This window comes from Vicia villosa, linkage group LG3, assembly GCF_029867415.1.
Source record: "Vicia villosa cultivar HV-30 ecotype Madison, WI linkage group LG3, Vvil1.0, whole genome shotgun sequence".
NCBI classification, from domain to species: Eukaryota; Viridiplantae; Streptophyta; class Magnoliopsida; order Fabales; family Fabaceae; genus Vicia; species Vicia villosa.
In genome coordinates this window covers 171,513,255-171,534,857 of record NC_081182.1, presented here as the reverse complement: position 1 = coordinate 171,534,857, position 21,603 = coordinate 171,513,255, and the positions used below count along the sequence as shown (strand labels likewise).

General features: G+C 34.1%; 1 protein-coding gene and 1 long non-coding RNA gene across 2 annotated transcripts; one reads left to right on the top strand and one right to left on the bottom strand.

Annotated features, from left to right (window-relative positions):
- The first annotated feature begins 7,105 nt into the window (after positions 1-7,105).
- LOC131659387 (uncharacterized) lies at positions 7,106-9,230 on the top strand. Its single transcript, XM_058928587.1, has 5 exons — positions 7,106-7,632; positions 7,732-7,816; positions 7,938-8,189; positions 8,304-8,405; positions 8,619-9,230. Exons 1-5 carry the CDS (start codon positions 7,106-7,108, stop codon positions 9,228-9,230), a joined length of 1,578 nt encoding a protein of 525 aa, XP_058784570.1.
- Positions 9,231-10,705: 1,475 nt separating this feature from the next.
- Positions 10,706-11,181, bottom strand: LOC131656915 (uncharacterized). The gene is made up of 3 exons (XR_009300374.1): positions 11,130-11,181; positions 10,986-11,045; positions 10,706-10,877 (listed from the first exon to the last, which is right to left on the bottom strand). It is a non-coding gene; the product is annotated as an uncharacterized LOC131656915 (long non-coding RNA).
- Between the last annotated feature and the right edge of the window lie 10,422 nt (positions 11,182-21,603).

The window sequence follows — 21,603 nt, the reverse complement described above, 5'->3', positions numbered from 1 at the left end:
ACAGAACAACACAGTGAATTAAACTAACTTTGCTCAAACACAATTAAAGGCTCCAACACAAAGTCATTATCAAAGTCATAAAACTTTTCACACAATATTGTATTCATACCTATATGAATAGTCACTGAATATAAAATTAACACAATTCCTCTTTGATTTCTTCCAACTTAAGTTTCTTGTAAGAAGCAGCATAGAAGTCAGCAAAGTACTACATAACAAAAACATAATATGCATGACTTAGTTAAATGTAATAAATTATAAGAAATTATCCTATGTTATAAATTCATACCGTGATCGGAATCTCTAATTGATTCGTTTGAAGGATTTCTTTCAAAAACCTCAAAATAAAGCATCCGCAATCTGTACTGTTTCGCTGTTGCGGATACTACATAGAAAAACAAATAAGATTTTTTAGTTGTCTTGTTTTATCAAGTAGCATAACTAAAAATAGCAAAATGTGAAAATTAATGTACCTGCACTTTCATCCAAGTAATGTTGTTTGATTTAGTCCGGGATACCTGTGCGTGTCTCTGGTAGCATATCTTTCATAAGGGCTAATAACTATGTGAAACTTTTATACGACCATCCACTGTCCGCCTTTAAGTTGTACAACTTTAACACCGCAGACAATCTTGTGAATTTTATACAACCATCATACAACGGTTTCTCTGCATCGCTTACCAACCTCACGAACATTTTGGGACAATCCTCAAAATCTTCTGCAAGCGCTTCTGCAATCTCTTCGACTCGATCATAATCGTATGTGTCTTTGTAATAGTCGTTTGAAGCATACGTCGTATTACACCTCGACTCAACATTCCCGTTACTTTTCTCACCATGAAAATTCCAACATGTATAACTTCTATCAATTCCAAACCGTAGTAAATGCGATGCCAACTAACCCCCATCAAGCTTACCCCCATAACAACAACCCAAGCAAGGACACGTCACTCGAATCGGGTCTTTGGCATGCGCAACCGCAAACTTAACGAATTCCCATACCCCTTTCTCATACTCTTTCGACAATCGGTTTGAGTTCATCCATGTCTTAATTAAGCTAAACAAAAACAACTAATTATTAAGGCACAAAATGGTATAATGCGTTTCTGTCAAAACGCAAAGCATACCAGTAATTTTAGAAAGAAATTTACCTCGGATTTTACCGAACTCAAGAAAACGTAGAAAATGAGCGTTGTACGTCGAACTAGGACGAGAAACGCTGCTAATTCAAAGGAAAGAAAATATAATTAAAAGCACTTCGGAATTACAATATAAATCAGAATTTTAAACAAAATTCGAAGTCTGAAGTGTGTACATACTCGTAAATATGTAGTACCAGAGTGAATGATATGAGCTCCAAAGAGATCCAAAGTTATCAATCCAGTCAGACCTATACAAGAAATTCAGTCAATGATACGACCTTTACGAACAATACTTGCCTTACAAGGGAAAAAAAGAAAAGAAAGGAACATAGTGCAACAAGAGACAAAACCATTCACTAATGTCGAAATATAGGATTTTCCATCAAGTGCAACGTCTCATTAATCTCTAAAAATGTGGTTATCTTGGCTGAATAAATAGCTAATTTAGATTTCTTTCAAAATTGTGAGATTTCAGTTACTTTAATGAATTTTTACCATTAACTGAATTAGCTACTTAACCGAATGAACTCCGAGTTTAATATTGCAATGTATCTATTACAGTTCTGAAACTTAATAATCCAGACTTGAAGTATCTGTTAAGATACATTTGGTTACAACATACAAGTACTATTCAAAAGAGAATATTAAAAGAATATCAAAGATATTAAATTTATCCAGAGAAGGCCCAAACCCAGCAAGTTATGGAAATCAGGAAAACATGATTTCAGCTTGCTAGGATAAATAAAATAGACAAAGCTTATATCACGAGTTAATTTATTAAGATTACATGTCAAAATAAGTTTGAAGCTAATTATTTTCACAAAACATGGTGGTATAGTCAGTATTGTAACCAAATCGACAAGTTATGTCTTTTTTAATCTTTTGCAGGCAAAATTTTCTAATCCAAAGGAATACAGTTTAGATGATAATCATTTAGTATTATATTCTTACTCTTATTTTAATCTGTGATATCCATATTTTGAATGTGTTTTTTGCTTTGTTAAAAAAATTCTAGAAACATCCTAGCAGCTAAATGTAAGATTTGGCGTACTGTAAGATTTGAAATATTCACAAACATCCTAGCTGTAACTTGCAGCACAACAATTGCCAATAATGTGAAGTTATACCAATTAACTCTAGTAAGGACACTATCTCTATAAGCCACAAACAACACCAGGTAGAAGAAATCCAAAAGAAACCGACTTAATTTTTCAACAAAGCCTACACCAATTCATTGATTCAAAGCATTCATCTAATACCAAATTCATTCAGATTCACAATTGAAGCATAAAGTATGCTTCCAAATCCAATGACAAGATATTTGCAATCAAGAAATTTGTCTAACCTAATTTGTACAAAAATAGAGATAAAAATGTCAACACAGCACAGACGGTATTCTTTCATTTAGAAGAATACATTTTTATATTATGGTTGTACAACTCAACTAGGTTCATCAAAACAAGCTAGGAATCATGTACCTGGTGACGGAGAACCAGCGACTGAGAACGGCAAACCAACGATTGAGACGGCGAACCAGAGGCGGAGGGACGGTCGAAGAACTGTGGATGAAGGTAGTGGTGGAGTGACGGCCGTAGCTGCAATTGAAGACAAAGGTCGTGGCGGAGGGACGGCCGGAGAAATGTGGATGAAGGTGGTTAGGGCTTCAGACACGAGGAGAAGGAGAGAATGAGAAATTTATTGGGGCAAAACGTGTTTTTGTGTTAATTAGTTTAATTAATTTAATTTTAAAATAGCTACGAGAGCGCTTTTGAAAAGCGCTTTAGTAACACCCCCTATACCAACGCTTTTTAGGAGAAAAGCGCTTTCGTAGCCTACCCCTATAGCAGCGCTTTTGAAAGCGCTTTCGTAGCCCAGCCTATACCAGCGCTTTTAAAAAGCGCTTTCGTAGGACCCCCATATACCAGCGCTTTTTCCCCTTGTTTTATATTTTTGTCTATAGCGAAAGCTATAGCAGCGCTTTCTCTCAAAGCGCTGTCGTAGCTGCGCTGCTAAATGTAAGATTTGGTGTAGTAAAACAAGAATCAACTAACTCAAGGAAACAAATTCAAAAATCCAAATATCACAAATCAACAAGTTTTGAAAAATAGAAACAAATGTATGGCTCAAATGTAAAACGACACACACAGAAAATATACTTACCACTAACTACGATGACAACATAAACATGACACAAATTCTAAATACAAAGAATATGCCAAACATTCCAAAAAAACACTAGTTCGCAAATGAATCACACCTAGCACACAATCATCGGTAGATGAAAAACACAAAAGTGGGGTATTTTCACTCATCCAACAATCTTGCAAACAAAAAACTAGATTATGCAACCATCCAAAAATCATGTTGAAAACATAAAAACAAGAATCACAAGGACTTTTCAAGGTTGTAATGTGGCTTGGTTAATAAACAAGGGATAATTTCTAAGACTAATTGAAACAAAAACTTGCTCAAACTTAAGGGAGTGATCAACTCGCAAAAGTTCAAACACAAAATTTCAATCAAACTTCTCCATAATCCCAAATTTATCAAACCAATCACACACTTATTAACACAACATTATTCCACACTCTTTTGCTTTTCTTTTTCAAAACTTTTTCTCTTTTTTCTTTCTTTTTCTTTTCACTTCTTTTTCATATTTTTTTCTTTTTTCTTTTCTTTTCGCAACCTCATAATCAATCAACCAAAAAGCAAGTAAACATTATCTCCCCAACTTGAATTCAACCATATTATCAAAGTGGGAATACTCCCTACTTTCTAAGGCAAGGCAAAAATTCAAACCAAAAATCATGGTTGAGGGTTCAAGAAAACAAAAAATCAATGTCCATACAAAAAGTGAGAACCAAACACTCATAGACAAGCATTTAGCAACAAAAAAAAACATGGTCATTGACAAAAAGGCTCAAAAGGGACACTAATGATCACACACTTACAAGGTGAATTGATTATTTGGCCGAGGTAGTTGTGCTCAAAATGGAACAAAAATGCCTTGATCACTTTCTTGCATTTAAATAGTCAACACAAACAAAAGATTAAACATAATAAAATCCAGTTAAAACAAGAGTTGTGGTCTCCAACATATGTAAACAATGGAAAGCTACCTCACAAAAAAAGGTAGGAACTAAAGTGATTCACAAACGAACAAGTATACAAAAGAATGAATGGCATAAAAGTTGTAAAAAGCCTAAGTATCAAGAATATGCTAAAGTCTAGAATGCGATAAAAACATACCTTGAATGTGTACAAAACTTTAACAAAATCATTACCATACACTCGCAAGTCGAAATGATCAAACTTCGAAAATCACCTTAAATTCCTCAAGCTACTCAAAAGACAAACACAAAACTATTAATATACACAAACTAAAAGACCATATAAAATTGTCTAAACAAATTTAAAAGTGAAGATATGAAATTTAAGAACTGGTCCGATCTAAATTTGTTTAGACAATTGCATCACACTACCTAAATTAAACAAAAACTAAAAAGATTAAATATGCTTGTTTTACGTCGGAAGCTCGACGCCTGTTATTAAACAAAGTTCCTTAAAGTTACTTTTGTCTGGATATTCCTAACCACACACAAACAAACGTGAAAGGAAACAAAGAATAAAATAACAAATTCACAATTATAAGTATAAATATAAACAAGTTAAAATATACAATATGTGCGATATATACAAAACTCAAAACCATAGAAACTGTTGCGATGCAAATTCAATAAAACACCAATCCCCGACAACGACGCCATTTTGTTGGAGCGGTAAAGCGGCAAGCAACAAAAGTTTTAGAAATATTTATCCGGGAATTTATCGTCTCCACACAGATTAGTGATATCAAACTGCCATTCAACAGTTTCCGCAGTTATGAGTTTAGATTAAATGGGTTTTAAGTAAAAATGGAAAATATAACATATGAACATAAAATAAATACATTCTTGATAGAGAATAGCTTATCTGGTTTGAATCTAAACTAATCCTCACAAATTTAGATTTATCACTCCGTTGAACTCAATCTACAATACTCATCAGAATCACCACATACCTCTCACATCAATGTAAAGCAGTTTATAGATGGTTAAAAGAATTGAGAATGCATGCCCGACGGATATTCTTCAAACTTAGCAAGGTGTGCCGACGCTAACACTGGGAAGTTGCATGGCATGAAAAGTCATGATTGTCACATATTTATGGAACAATTGCTGCCAATTGCGTTTGGTTTTCTACCAAAACATGTGCTTAATCCACTGACTGAAGTTAGTCAAATTTTTAGAGATATTTGTGCCTCAACTTTAAGAGTGGATGATATCATTAAGTTGGACCAAAATATTCCAATCATTCTCTGTAAGTTGGAACAAATATTTCCTCCTGGATTTTTTGACTCCATGGAACATCTATCTGTGCATCTTGCATACGAAGCTTATCTTGGAGGACCTGTTCATTATAGGTGGATGTATCCATTTGAAAGGTTTATGGGTGATTCTAAGAGATCCGTGAAAAATAAAGCTAGAGTTGAAGGATCCATATGTTCACATTACTTGCATCGGGAGACATCACATTTTTGCAGTCACTATTTCAACGACTTGATGTTAACCCCAAGAATCATAAGGAATCCCGTAAATGTTAACGAAAGAAGCCAATTCACCTTATCAGTCTTTGGGCTTCCAGGTCGTCCATCTGGAAAGAAAGGTGTTCATTGGTTGACCTAACAAGAAATGCAATCCGCACATGTTCATGTGCTGATCAATTGCGTCGAAGTTAAACCGTATCTTGAGTAAGTATACCCAACTATTATTTTATCTATAGTGTGTAAATATTATTACCTTGAAACTTATAGTGTGTTTTTTTATAGGGAATTTAACAACGTCTATTTTCAAAGCACCGGTGTACAACCAACATCCGGTGTCATTCATGCACAATCTCCATCTTGGGTCAAGGATAGATTATCATGCATTGTTACACCGACACCAGAAATACTCCATTTGAGAAATTTGTGTGAAGGCCCTATTCTAAGCGCAAACGAATGGCACACATACTTCGTGAACGGATATAAATTTCACACTGAGACTTGAACTGAAGGGAAAAAAACAAAAAACAGTGGTGTATTCGTAAAAGGAGTTACAGATGGGGGTGAAGATGATTTCTATGGCTTTGTTAAACATATCTACGAGTTGGTATACAATTACTTGGACTCGGAGAATAAAGTTGTCTTGTTTTACTGCGAATGGTATGATCCAACTAGGGGCACAAAAATAGACACGACATATGGTACTGTTGAGATTCAAATGGAGCGAAGGTACAAAGAGTACGACCCTTTCATAATGTCACATCTTGTTAGGAAAGTTTATTATGTTCCTTATCCTTCATTTGTGCCACGTAAGCGAGGGTTGTGTGTTGTTATAAAAACAAAACCGATAGGCCACATTGAAATTGACGATCTAATGGAAGATCTTACTTACCAAGTTGATGAAGTTGGACCAATTAATGATGTCATTGCAGTTGAGCAAATTACCAATTTGTCTGATATATCAAATGAGGGGTATGAAGTTGATGCTTCTATATTGATGGTTGAAGATAATGTGAATGAAGAGCACGAAGGCGTTGGGTCTGAGGATAGTATCACATCAAATGATGATAATGATATGTATGAAGAGCATGTAGATTTAGAATAATAAATGTATTTATAAGAGAATGTGTTTTTTTTGTAATTTTACTTAATGAACCATCTATTGAATGTGTTAATGAATGTATATGAGAAACATGTTTGAATATATTTGTGTGAACGTATATATTTTATTAATTGTGTATTCTCAATAAATAGGTAAAATGTCATCCCGATCTGAGAAGGGTAAGGGTCAGAAGACTCGACGCCCAAGGACAGTAGTATGCCAGTCTCCTCAGACAGCAGTGTGTCCCCCCCCCCACAGAGTCAGTTAGATTACATGTCCATGGCCAGTACCCAACCTCTTACGTCATTACTCTCCTCTCAGGGGAGGCCTATGTCTGGATCACCATCTTTTATTCGCCCACCTGTGGACTTTAGTTATCCGTTTCAGCAGACTGCGAGACCTAGTTTTTCATCATACCAGCAGACTGGAGGATATAGTTTTCCACCTAACACACAGGTGCCCCCAGGATTCCAGCAGACTAGAGGATCTAGCTTTCCACCTAACACACAGGTGCCCCCAGGATTCCAGCAGACTGGAGGATCCCACACTCCATATCCCACACTGGTGCCCTTATCCTTCCAGCAGACACAGGTGCCCCCACGCTTCCAGCAGACTGGGGGATCCCACACCCCGCATCCCACTCATATACCTGCACGTGAGGATGATCATGTGGAGCCGGGTGGTGATGATACTATGCAGGATGAAGATGATGTTCAGTATGATGGTGACGATGTTCAGGGGGAGGATGATCCGAGGGATATTCATATCATTGACAGTAGATATTATATTTGGCCCGCTGGAAATTCGTAAGTATCTTATATATTAAATTTTTATTAAGTTTACATTTCCTTTTTTTAATATAAATTTATATTTAATGCATGCTAATTAACATAATTGTTGTTTAGGTTTGGGCCGAGTCGGACTGCTGCCAGGTGTGTGTACTATCTGATTCAGCAAATGTATAAAGAAGCTTGGACGATTTTTGGAGATGTTTCAAATAAAAATGCTTGGTTTAATTATTTTAAGGTATAATTAATATATTTTTTCGAGTCATTGTTTTTTTAAAATTTTTTTACTATAGTTTTCTAACAGTTTATTTTAATGTATTCAGGAAAAGTGTACTTGGGATCCAATGAGCGAGAAACTTGTTAAAAAAAATTATTTCAGCAGAACATCAAAAAGACTTTCTAACACGGTGCGAAATATTAGAAAGCGTTGGGAACGTGATGGTAGTCGTCCTGGGTGGTTGGGCCAAGAAGTTCTTGAGAAACTTATTGCATATTGGAACTCAAAGGAATTTAAAGCTAAATCTGAAAATGCAAAAAAAATGAGGGCTTTTGAAAAAGGAGGTCACCTTAATGCAGTTGGAAGTATAAGCACTTACGAACATTCTCGACGCATGGTAATTATTGCCACTTTTTAAAGTTATGTTTTGATTAATTATTTGTTTTTAATTAAAGTTAATTTTATTTTTTAGGCTAAAAGGTTGGGGAAACAACCACTCATGATCGAGTTGGTTAAAGAAACTCGGACAAAAAAATCGGGTGATTTTGTTGACGAGCGTACTCGAAAAGCTTTGGTAAGTTATTTAATTTTTATTATTTTTTTTATATTTAATGGCAATTTTGTGATGTTATTTTCACGTGGCAACTAAAAAGTTCCGGCGTGATTTTCATGTGGTAACTCTGATGTTGTGTCATCTAAATCACGTGGCAACTAATTTTCAATTTATTATTTAATATAATTTAATTTAAGTTATATATACATAATTTTTATTCTATTTTATGTGTAGGAGGATTATCAAACAAAGCTTGTAGAATTTATGGTCGCTAATCCCAAATATACTCCTAGAGAAGGAGAGCCGCTTCTTCCAGATGTTGATTTTTATATTTGGAATGAAGTCATTGGCGGAAAAGGACCTAATGGATGTTTTTTTGGTGCTGGAAATTTGGCGGGAAACTTGAGAAGTGGAGATAGAAATTTATTTCAAAGAGTTAGAGATGGGGAAGGATCGTCACGTCCAAAACAATTGGCACCGCAAGTAATGGAAACAATAAGACAATTGGCTCTAACTGAGGCGAGACGCGAGTTAGCGCAACGTGAGGCGGAGCTAAAGGCCCAAATGGATGAACGTGAGGCGGCGCTAAAAGCACAAGTGGAGGCGCAACAACGGCAAATAGAGGCAATGGCGAAGATGCAAGCAGAGATGCAACAACAACAAATAGAGGCAATGGCGAAGATGCAAGCAGAGATGCAACAACAAATGCGGTTATTTATGCAGTCTCAACAAAGTGGTGGTCAACCGTCTAGAGGAAACGTGGGAGCTGCTGACACTGAGCAAGAGAATGATGATGATTTCAACCTTGATAATTATCCCGATCCAGATGATGATTTTTTAGGATGAATTTTATTTTTATTTTAATTTAAAATTGTATGGGATAACACAATTTTACTTATTATATGTTAGTATTTTGGATATTATATTATAAATTTAATATATTTTAGTAGTTTAATATATTTTTGTATTTAGTTTATTATTAGGGTTAATGAACTTTTTGGTCCCTCTAAATATTGCAGATTTCGTTTTTAGTCCCTCTAAAATTTTCCTTTAAGAAATCGTCCCTTCAAAATTTTTCATCTAAACTATTGGTCCCTAACGTCAAATTTGCTAGAGATTAGCTACGACTTTAGCCACCGATTAGCTACGAAATTTGACGTTAGGGACAAATAGTTCAGAAGAAAAATTTTGAAGGGACGATTTCTTGAAGGAAAATTTTGGAGGGACTAAAAACAAATTTTGAAATATTTAAAGGGACGAAAAAGTTCATTAACCCTTATTATTATTATTAATTTAACTTAATAAATATTTTTATTAATTTCCAACAAATAATATTAATAATAAAATTTTTTTTATAATAATAAAATCAGATTTTTTTTAAAAACATTTTAATGTTTGTGGCGTGTTTTCCATGTCACTGATTTGTGACATGTAAAACTCGTCGCAACTTTCAAAATTAATTTCAAAATTAGCGACGTGTTTTACATGTCACAAATCAGTGACATGGAAAACACGCCACAACTATTCTTCGTGTGCTGTGTCATACTGCTTTTTGCAGACCTTGTCTGTCTCAGTTGCAGATGGGGGCTTGGTAATTGTGCAACATTAGCAACGTGTTTTCCATGTCATAGTTGTGACGTGATAAACACAACACAATAAAGTTCCCACGCACTCCCAGGCGACGTATATGACTATGTCGCTAATTTTACTTTCTGACGTGATTTTCCATGTTGTGTCATGGATTTCACGTCGCTACAGACGTGATTTTTTGTAGTGTCAATGGTAACCATACCGCGGTTTTGACGAGTGTAAAAAATGAAAAAAAGATGGTGTTGAATATGTAAACCATAGTCTAATTAAGTTCACAACATTAGAGCTAAATTAAATACAATTTGGTTGCATTCAACAAAAGGTGAAGAAACACAACATTAGAGCTAAATTAAATACAATTTGGTTAGCTCTAATTTGGTGCATTTGGTTGATGAGGAATGCCATTATCTTTGAGAATTTAACGTTTAGTTTCGAAACGGTAATCTCCAACATTTTGTTTTTTTCTTGGAGATGGTTGGGTAGTAGTAGTTCTACTTCTAGAACCCCTTTTTATGATTGGTACAAATTACCTTTGAACTATTTCAACTCTCTTTAGAGTTCTTGTTGTAAGGGTTGCACCCCTAGTGCGATTTCTTATATAATTGCTTATTAAAAAAAAGTTCACTCTTGTTTGGAAGTTAGAAATTAGAATTCACCAAACAAAAACAAAAAAATAATAACTTGCATTCAAAAACAGAAACATAAAATGATTTGTTAGAAGATATCATCAATGCAGTTCCATCAGGAAAAAAAGAACAAATGAAACTCCTAAACTTCTCATCCTCTTCCGTTCTCGGGAGCACATAGAGAAGAGTCTTTTTCCACCTTGATTGACAAACTCCAAGGATGTTTAAGCGGTAGCACTTGGAGAATTGTATAACTTGAGAACCATCTTTCTGTAATCTGTTCAACACATTCCAAAATACCATTATAGCTATTTCAGATTCACAAATTATATTCATCACAAGACTCATAATGATTGTAAGACTATATATCAAATATGTTTATTACCTTCTTGATTGCTCCATAGCTGGGCTGCTTGTGGATTTAGAGGTGAACTAATGTTTGGCTCTACATTATTATAAATTAAGACACAGTTAAGAAAACAGTACAAAGAAAACAAGAATATGCATCCAATAAGATCAAACTATTTACCTCCAAGAAGACTTTGAATGGATAGTAGAATTGTTCTTTCTTACATCATAGGCAGAGGACTATTTCGCTATAAGCTTAACTTATCAGACTAGTACTAATTATTAATGAAAGAATGAGAAATTAAGTTGAACAAGGTTGAGGAATTTATAGATATACCTTAACTTTGTCCATGAAAAACTCAGCTGCAACAAGTTTTCTCTGTTGTGCCCAACTATGACCGTTGGCTCTCAAAATGCCATTACCAAGCATTGGTGAAAGTTTGTTAGTTATATAAGAAGGCTTACCCAAACTCAAAGTGATACATTGGTTCATTTCCTTCACGAGATCCGGTTCGTTTACATATAAATGTTGCTTCATCCCTATTGAGTAAGTGTACACTAAACCTGCAAAATAGTAGGATTAATAATTCTTTCGAGACGGTTGTAAGTGACTATTATTATCACTTGAAAATCCAATGATTTTAAAAATATAATTAATGATTATAAAGAAAGATTTGGAAGAATATATCAATGATGTTATGTACATCGATTAATACTATTCAAAGTCTAAATCAATATCTAAAATGAAGATTAGGTGAGTTGGGCTCGGGGGTTCACCAGGGTCAGAGCAAACAGGGCTCGGCTCAAAGAGCACTTACAAAAATACTTACTAAAGATGTTCTCACATCGACAGCAGAAGTTGAATTTATTAACATAAAGTATCCAGCTGAAAATACCCACAACAACAAGTGAAGAAGCTAGTTTCATAATCATACCAAAAGAAAACACTTCCTCCATTTCTGCTCCTTTTCTTTCTGTTCTCTCTCTCCTTTGACAGTAATACAGTGCTTGCTAGCTAGCTACAAGAATACATTAATATATTATGCTTTGGGAAGTGGACACAAGAAAATGCAAATAAAAGGACAAGAACATGAGTAGACACGATGCAAAAAGCATGCATCAATGTATATAGCAATGCATGATGTTTGTATGCATATCAATGGGTAGAGACCAATGTGTACATGAACCGACCAGTCATATCATACGTACAACCAATAAACAAATGGGATTATACATATGTTTGTTTATGTAGTAAATTATAATTAAACTCAAAAGGGATATCATCCACGCATTACTCATAGGCATTTAAATAGGAAAATCATTGTATAATCACAAGTTCAAATAAACTAAGATATTCTCGTGTGTCTCCTCCTATGGCTGGATGGTGGTTGTTGAAACAATAATACAAACAATTTGGCAGAAACTAATGCGACAACTAAATTGTAATGCATGATGAGATGACAAAACCTCTAACAGATAAATAAATAAAAGTAACTAGAATTTATCAACCAATACTTAACAATGATACGTGACATAGCACCCCATCTAACTCATTCAAAGCAGTTTCACATTTTTCCAAACTTTGACTTGTATCACAGATAGTGGCATCAACATTTTCATCAGTAGGGACAAAATCTACACATTCTTCATTCAGATTGTTCTGTTCATTCCCCGCCACTTGATATACATGTGAAGATGCCAAATTTTCAGAATCAACATCAACATCAAGCCGCCCATGATCAAAAAAATCAAAACCATTGGATGTCTCCTGAGAAAATATCTAAAATATCATTGAACTAAAATCATCCTTATAAACAAATTCTCTAGTCTATTTTACAAAGCTAATGCTTATATTAAATCACAAGTATATATAATAAACAATTAAAAATGAAAAGACTAAGAAAACTTATCGTAGAATCAAGCTATAATTATGACTATTATGCCTCTTGTTTCATAAAAATGATCCTGAATAGAATATTATGGCAAAAGTTTATCATCTTAAGTATCCCATATCATAACAACAGCTATGATAGCAATTTGCAAATATGTGTCAATATCAAAACAGTCTAAGAAAAAATCTATGGTGCAGTTTTGGTTTAACACCAATATGAAGGATAGAAAAACACTTAGAAAGGGGGGGTTTGAATAAGTGTAGCTTTAAAAACTTGACAGATAAAAATAAATTGCACAGTTATTTTTATCCTGGTTCGTTGTTAACTAAACTACTCCAGTCCACCCCCGCAGAGATGATTTACCTCAACTGAGGATTTAATCCACTAATCGCACGGATTACAATGGTTCTCCACTTAGTCAGCAACTAAGTCTTCCAGAGTCTACTGATCACACACTGATCACTCCAGGAACAACTGCTTAGATACCCTCTAAGACTTTTCTAGAGTCTACTGATCCACACGATCACTCTAGTTACAACCTGCTTAGATAACCTCTAAGACTTCCTAGAGTATTCTGATCCACACGATCACTCTAGTTACAACTGCTTAGTTCACTTCTAAGACTTCCTAGAGTATTCTGATCCACACGATCACTCTAGTTCCTTACAACTTAATGTAATCAATTCTAAGAGTATTACAAATGCTTCTTAAAAGCGATAATCACAACTGTGATATTTCTCTTAACGTTTAAGCTTAATCTCACTAATATATTACAACAGCAATGTAGTGAGCTTTGATGAAGATGAAGATTCTGAGCTTTGATTTGAACAGCGTTTCAGCAAGTTAATTTGAGTTGTTTTGGTGTAGAATCGTTAACCTTGCTTCTCATTAGAACTTCATATTTATAGGCGTTTGGAGAAGATGACCGTTGAATGCATTTAATGCTTTGCGTGTTCCGTACAGCATCGCATTTAATGTTATACGCTTTTGTCAACTACCTCGAGCCTTGTTCACGCTGTGTCTACTGACGTAGCCTAGAATAGCTTTTAACGTTCCTTTTGTCAGTCAGCGTAGCTTGCCACTTGTACTTCCTTCTGATCTGATGTTTGTGAATACAACGTTTGAATATCATCAGAGTCAAACAGCTTGGTGCATAGCATCTTCTGATCTTCTGACCTTGAAGTGCTTCTGAGCGTGATACCATCAGAACTTCAGTGCTTCTGTTCTCTTGTTCTTCTGATGCTTCCATAGACCCATGTTCTGATTCTGCTTCGACCATCTTCTGATGTCTTGCCAGACCATGTTCTGATGTTGCATGCTGAACTCTTTGAGACAAAGCTTCTGAGCGCTGAATTATGCGTACTCTTTATATATTTCCTGAAAAGGAAATTGCATTGGATTAGAGTACCATATTATCTTAAGCAAAATTCATATTATTGTTATCATCAAAACTAAGATAATTGATCAGAACAAATCTTGTTCTAACACAATAGAGGGATGATACTATATGTCACCACTTGTGATATCCTCATAAGTCTTAGGTTAAAGCTCACAACAACAAACATGAGTTATCAGAAAGTAGAGGAGATCAAACTTACCACGATAGATAAAATGCGTCTAACAGAGCATGAAATGCATGAAATTAGATTATTTTATTAAGTCTAATAAATTTAATCTCATTAATATTTACTCATTAATTTGTTAATAATGTCTAAATTATTTTATTCACCTAACAAATCTAAACTCATTATATTAATATTTACTCATTAATTTCTTAATAATGTTTAAAAGTTGAAAACAAAAGTTGCATTGCACTGAATTGAATCGCATCAATCATGATTCAGCATAGAATGCACTTATGCATTATTTACCTTAATTTATAGAAACAAACAGAGTAGGGGAAAGAGATAAATCATTTATCCTTAAAATGAATCTAAGGTGAGTTATTATATTAGTATATAAATAAACCAAAAAACAAAAAAGAAAAGGAATGAAAAGTCAATTGTTTGCACCACATTAAGCGAGAAAAGAACAGAAGTCGTTTAAGGTAAAGTTCAGAAAGCATATCGAGGTAGTATATTGAAAAGCCGATGCTACCAAATTGTGAGAACAACTGAACTCTTGAGACAGGGAATTGACCGAGCCATGAGTCACGTAACAATTTCTCCAATATTATGCGGCCAAATTCCAAACTAAGAAAATGTGCGATCAACTCCCAGATAAAAATGGAACAGAGTATTAAAAGGCAAAAACTGTCTAACAGAAAAGAAAGAGCCAAAATAAGTGAGAACAACTATATATAAACAAGTCATTGAACAGAACGATCAATCACTTATTTCACATATTCACATTAATTTGAGACTAACATTTCTTACAAACAGTTGTTAATTCTCAAGCACATACTGTTAGTTTATTTTCCTTGTCCTGATCATAACTTAACTTGAACAAATACATACAAAAGAAGCTTCTCGTTTTATGTTAGATCCTATATATCAAAAACCATAAAAGTAACAGCTTCTAAACTGTGCAGAAACATGTACATATCCTAAACAAACAAAAAAAACTACATAAAATCAAAGGAGACTTTCATTAGTGTAAGCCTAAAACTCGTATTGGATTTGTTGAAATACGAGAGACTAAGAGACATTTGAATAAACCGTGTGTTTTGTAAAGCACTACGGAGACTTTATTATATATAGAGAGATTACAACTAATTATATGATATAGTCGATGTGGGACTATTCTATATACAAATATTATTAACACTATATATTTAGAAATATCAACACTCCCCCTCAAGCTTGAGCATATAAGTCAAATGCACCAAGCTTGCCACATATATAATTAGTTCTGGGACTTCGTAAAGACTTTGTAAACACATCTGCTAATTGATCATTGGAGTTGAAAAAGCTTGTGACAATGTCGCCTGATTCAATCTTCTCTCTGACAAAGTGATAGTCTATCTCAATATGTTTGGTCCTCTCATGGAAGACTGGATTTGAAGCAATATGCAATGCAGCTTGATTATCACAAACAAGTGTCATTGGTCTTGCTTCTTCAATTTGAAGTTCTTTGAGCAATAGTTTTAACCAAATGAGTTCACATGTTGCCATTGCCATGGCCCTATACTCTGCCTCGGCGCTTGATCTTGCAACTACATTTTGTTTCTTACTTTTCCAAGATATAAGGTTTCCTCCAACAAGTACACAATACCCAGAGGTGGATCGTCTATCAATGGGTGACCCTGCCCAATCAGCATCGGATTATCCAACTATTTGAGTATGTCCTTTATCTTCATACACGAGGCCTTTTCCTGAAGCACGTTTTATGTATCTCAGAATCCGGACAACAACATCCATGTGTTCTTGGCAAGGAGAATTTAAGAACTGGCTTACCACACTAACTGCAAAAGAAATATCGGGACGAGTGACTGTGAGATAATTCAACTTTCTAACCAATCTCCTATACCTTCCTGAGTCAGATAGGGGCTCCCCCTGATTGGGCAGGAGTTTGACACTTGGATCCATAGGAGTATCAGCTAGTTTAGCGTTCAACAAACCTGTTTCTTCCAAAATATCCATAGCATATTTCCGCTGAGAAATCACCAAACCATCTTTAGATTGGGCTACCTCAATACCCAAGAAATAGCGGAGTTTACCAAAATCTTTTGTCTGAAATTGATTTGAGAGATGTTGTTTTAACTGGAGTATTCCCTGTTGATCACTGCCAGTTATGACAATATCATCCACATATACAATAAGATAGACACACCCTTGGGTAGAGTGACGATAAAACACAGAATGATCAGTTTCACTACGAACCATACTAAACTGTTGTACGACAGTGCTGAATCTGCCAAACCAAACTCTCGGAGATTGCTTAAGACCATAAAGAGACTTGTGTAGCTTACAAACCATATTTGAGGACTCCCCCTGAGCAACAAATCCAGATGGTTGCTCCATATATACTTCCTCTTCAAGATCACCATGTAAAAAAGCATTTTTGATGTCAAGTTGATGAAGAGGCCAATGTCGAATGGCTGCAATGGCTAGAAGTCTAACAGATGCCATCTTGGCTACAGGCGAGAAGGTATCACTATAATCCAACCCAAAAATTTGAGTGTATCATTTGGCTACCAAGCGAGCCTTAAATCGATCAATCTTACCATCTGGACCAACCTTCACTGTATAAAGCCAACGACAACCTACTAAAGATTTTCCAGGGGGTAGAGGGACCATTTCCCAAGTACCACTGCTTTGAAGAGCACACATTTCTTCAATCATTGCTTGCCTCCACTCAGGGTGAGATAATGCTTCACCTGGAGTGTTAGGAATAGAAAGAGAAGACAAAGAAGACAAACAAGTATACTGCAAAGGAGAAAGACGATGATAACATAACTCAACCCCACAAAACTGGCTTGTAGGGTGAGGATTGCCCCCACTTATAAGGACATGTTCAGACGATATATTGTCCGATGTGGGACTCTTAACACACCCCCTCACGCCCAGGACTAGACAACTGGAGCATGGAAATAAATGGCGGGTGGCCCGATAGTAGAAACCATAGAAGGTGGCCCACCGGATCTTAAACGAGACTCTGATACCATGTTGAAATACGAGAGACTAAGAGACATTTGAATAAATCGTGTGTTTTGTAAAGCACTACGGAGACTTTATTATATATAGAGAGATTACAACTAATTATATGATATAGTCGATGTGGGAATATTCTATATACAAATATTATTAACACTATATATTTACAAATATCAACAGGATTTATAGAAGTTAGCTTAAAGGTTATTGAAGCAGAAATGCATAAATTATGCATGTTTTAGCTTGGATCTTTATTTTGACCAATAAAATTTACTTTTGCCTTTGCAAAAAAATCAGAACCATAACAACTTCTAATTATGCAACACATAGACACTAACATTTAGCTCTCGCCAGGATTTGCAGCATATACTCAATGAATTAAGATCCTGAACCAATTTTAAGCGTAAAAGTAAGCACCTTTAGATGATTTACAGTCTATGAGTTTAGCTGCCACACCAGGTGGTTTTTTCCAGCTTCTGTCCAATCCACTAACCTTTTATATATTCATTCAAACGAAATAGGTGAGAAAATTAAGAATCAAATGAAATTGAAGGAGAAAAACTAGTAAATGATCAAGAAATAACACCAGAGTGTCAGCAAATTCTTCAACTTTGCCAAATTATTCCAACTTTGCCCTGTGATCACATCGCTCACTGAACCAGCATATCGATCGTGAACAACTAGTTTTATAACGCATACATCGCAGTTTGCAACTGATGAATAAACAAATAATTTAACGAGAGTCTGATTATACCGTTGGAATTAGATTCCTCTTTTGGATAGAAAGCAGTTAGTGATTTAAACCCAGCAGATTCTCCTGTTGCTATTTTCCACTCTGATCCAAACCAGTAATACAAAAAAACAATACATAACTAATTTAATTTAAGTCTCTAAAATAAACTTGAAGGTATCTATAATTTCTTCCAAACTCGCAGTTCAATTCAATTCACCTTGAGGAATCTCTATCTTGAACTTGTTCTCATCATCGGTGTAAACACTAAATTCCTCAGACACATCTATGACGCAAGAAAGAAAAACAAAATACCATGATACTAACTATTATCAATGCAGTAATGATACAAAGTTTAAGGTGTAGCAATTAATATCACCATTGAGTGCCAATGCATTTGAGATAGTATAGTTTACTACAATGCGGTTTGTGAGGAATGATTCACGATGGATGTGGAATTCGGGGATGGATTGGGAGTAGAGGGAGGTTTGAGACATTTGGGGTTGACACGGTGAAATTAAGAGCACAAAATGGCAATTAGGGTTCAATGAAAGAAGAAAGAGAAACACAAATATTAACTTATACTATTTCACAAATAAAAACAAAATCATTTACTTCTCCTATTTACACCCGTTATTAAAAAAAAGGAGTAATAAACACTTGATTAAATTATTATTTTTTAATTTACACCCGTTTTATAAAAATAGGGTGTCTATGGTTACTTGTCAATACTAAAAATGATACTTTATTTATGAATTTGCCATTCTGTGTCTTAGTTACATCTGTTTTTAGTATAATGAGTGTAAATTTAAAAATTGTATTGCCATTTTTGCACTAGTGTCTTTTTCTTCTGATCTTGCTGATGTAACTTCTAAAATCCTTATTGCAGGATTATTACCTTAGACTCACCTCAAAGTATTCAATCAAATGAGAACAGTGGCGGCCTAATGGACCGGCGTATATTTGCTCACCTCCCAATTTCATAAGTAGCACTACCAGAAATACACGTATTACCTGCGAAATTTCCCGCGGAAAATAATCCGCAAGTATACCTGCGGAATTTCCTGGAACTTTCTTAAATGAAATAAATTTTCCTACGAATCTAGAATTGGCAGAAAATTCCGCACGAATACCTGCGGATTTTGCTGCGGTTTATATATTTCAAACAGAAAACGAAACTATAATGCAAATTCCGCAGGTAAATCTGCAGGTAAGTTTCCTGCGACTTTTGCTGCGGATATCTATTTTATTAAAACCAAACCATTATACAAAATCCGCAGGTAATTCCGCAGGAAAGTTTCCTGCGGATTTTGCTGCAAAATTTAGTATTTTCTTAAAATAATAGTAATTTTTGTCTAAATTATTTTAAAAAATTAATCATTATATTTAATGGTTAATTGTTTAATATTATTATATTAATTAATGTTTTATGTGAATTGTTTATTTTTAAATTTTCATCTTAATTTGAAATATAAAATTAATAAAAGGTATTAAAGATTTTGAGAATGGATATCGAAGATTTCTTTATAATAATCAATTTAACAAAAAAATACATAAGCAACTCATATTTCAAAATATTATCTTAATAACCATGTTTGGCCATTCTATATTGCGCCTCTTATTTTTTTTAAAAATTTCAATAACCCGTGGATTTACTGTTACTTACGGATTTACCTACATATCAGACATTAAAATATAATTTTTTTTTAAAGTAGGTGGCGCCATATGGAATATCGACTACGTGAAAAACACCACCAAACATGGTTGACGATTTCTCAATGCATCCCATAGATCTTTTAGACACCATGCAAAATTTCATTTATGCCCCCAACTTCCATAATTACATCTTTGGAAGCACCCTTTTTAAAAAAATCTTCCTGGGTATCAATTAAAATAATTCAATATATTTTGGTTACAAATTCTAATATATATATATATATATATATATATATATATATATATATATATATATATATATATATATATATATATATATATATATATATATATATATATATAAAAAGAAAATAGATGGTGCACTGACACAGTCAATTATTTTTACACTGTCAATCAATGAGAACTATATTTTTAGTAATATATTTCAGTTTAAATAATAAATTAATTTAAAAAATTCAAATGATTATATTAAATATGGTTGAATAATACTCATGTAAATTCTATTTGGGAAATAAATATTAGTTATGTAATATATACATTTTGATACAAAGTATTAAACAAGAAACACAAATAGCCTAGTTGTAACACCCGTATTTATTATTTCAAGAATAAGTGTCGAAGACTTACTCCAAATCTTAACCATTAATTATCATTAATCTAATGGCTTTAATTAATTTGTCAGTTCTCAGTTCTCATTATAGCCAAAGTTCTCATTTGATACGTCTCCATAATATATATATATATATATATATATATATATATATATATATATATATATATATATATATATATATAAATTTATTAGTTTTAATTAAAATAATAAAATAATAAATATAATAAAAAAATTTAAGAGAATACTTTCTCTCTGATTAAATAAAGAGTCAATAAAGAAATAACTAAAATATTTGAAATTTATATTTTCTCTTAATATATTTGGGTGTCTTTGAAATTAATTAAATAATTGATAATTTGGGGTTAAATTTAACTTGGTTCATTTTTTAGTTTAGCATTTTCTTTTCCCTTTTTCCATTATGCAGAAATGAGAACACACTTTACTCTCTTCCTTCTCCCTGAAAACCCTAGCGCCGCCGAACCACCTTCTCTCTCTTCCTTCGGCCACCGCAGCTCTAATCGAAGAAAGAAGCTTATTTTCGTGCTCATCAACACGTTAGCTTCAACCTGAACCAGATGGATTTTTGTTTTTGACAAAGTCACTTCCGGCCACCCTTTCAATGCCTCCGACCGCCGCGACTCTAGACGAAGAACAATGACATTTTTTGCTCCATTTTGCTCATTTTTCATTTTCATTCTTAACTGTTTTCCCTCTCTCGCTACTTCTTTGATACACAACCCTTGTATTTGTATTCACACTCATAATGTGTTTGTGAAAATGCCTTAACCAGATTAATTCCCTGATTTGATAGGTGCTGCAAACAGATCAGAAGATGTGGAGCAAACCCTTGAAACACAGGTCAAAGCCTTTTTTTACTCTGCTCCTCCTATCCACAACAGTCATGATATAACTCTAAAATTGAATCAATTCATTCAACATAATTCTTCATCATTAGGTAAGTCAGCTTCTACTACAGCATTCAAATTTGCATATTTGTTTTTGTGTTGCATTCAAATTTGCTGAAGTCTGTCATGCAGTAGACTGTATAGAATTTTTAGTTTGAATGTTGTACTAGGATTTAGCAGCGATGTACCCTTTTTTGTTGGCTCACTGTTGTATCAATTTTCAATTCACAGTATATATATATA

What these genes read in the sequence shown, in the direction of transcription:
- LOC131659387 (XM_058928587.1), top strand. Translation starts at nt 7,106, where the DNA reads ATGGCCAGTACCCAACCTCTTACGTCATTACTCTCCTCTCAGGGGAGG. An exon ending in ATTTGGCCCGCTGGAAATTC is followed by an intron (nt 7,633 to 7,731) that starts GTAAGTATCTTA and finishes ATTGTTGTTTAG; the next exon opens with GTTTGGGCCGAGTCGGACTG. An exon ending in AGCGTACTCGAAAAGCTTTG is followed by an intron (nt 8,406 to 8,618) that starts GTAAGTTATTTA and finishes TTTTATGTGTAG; the next exon opens with GAGGATTATCAAACAAAGCT.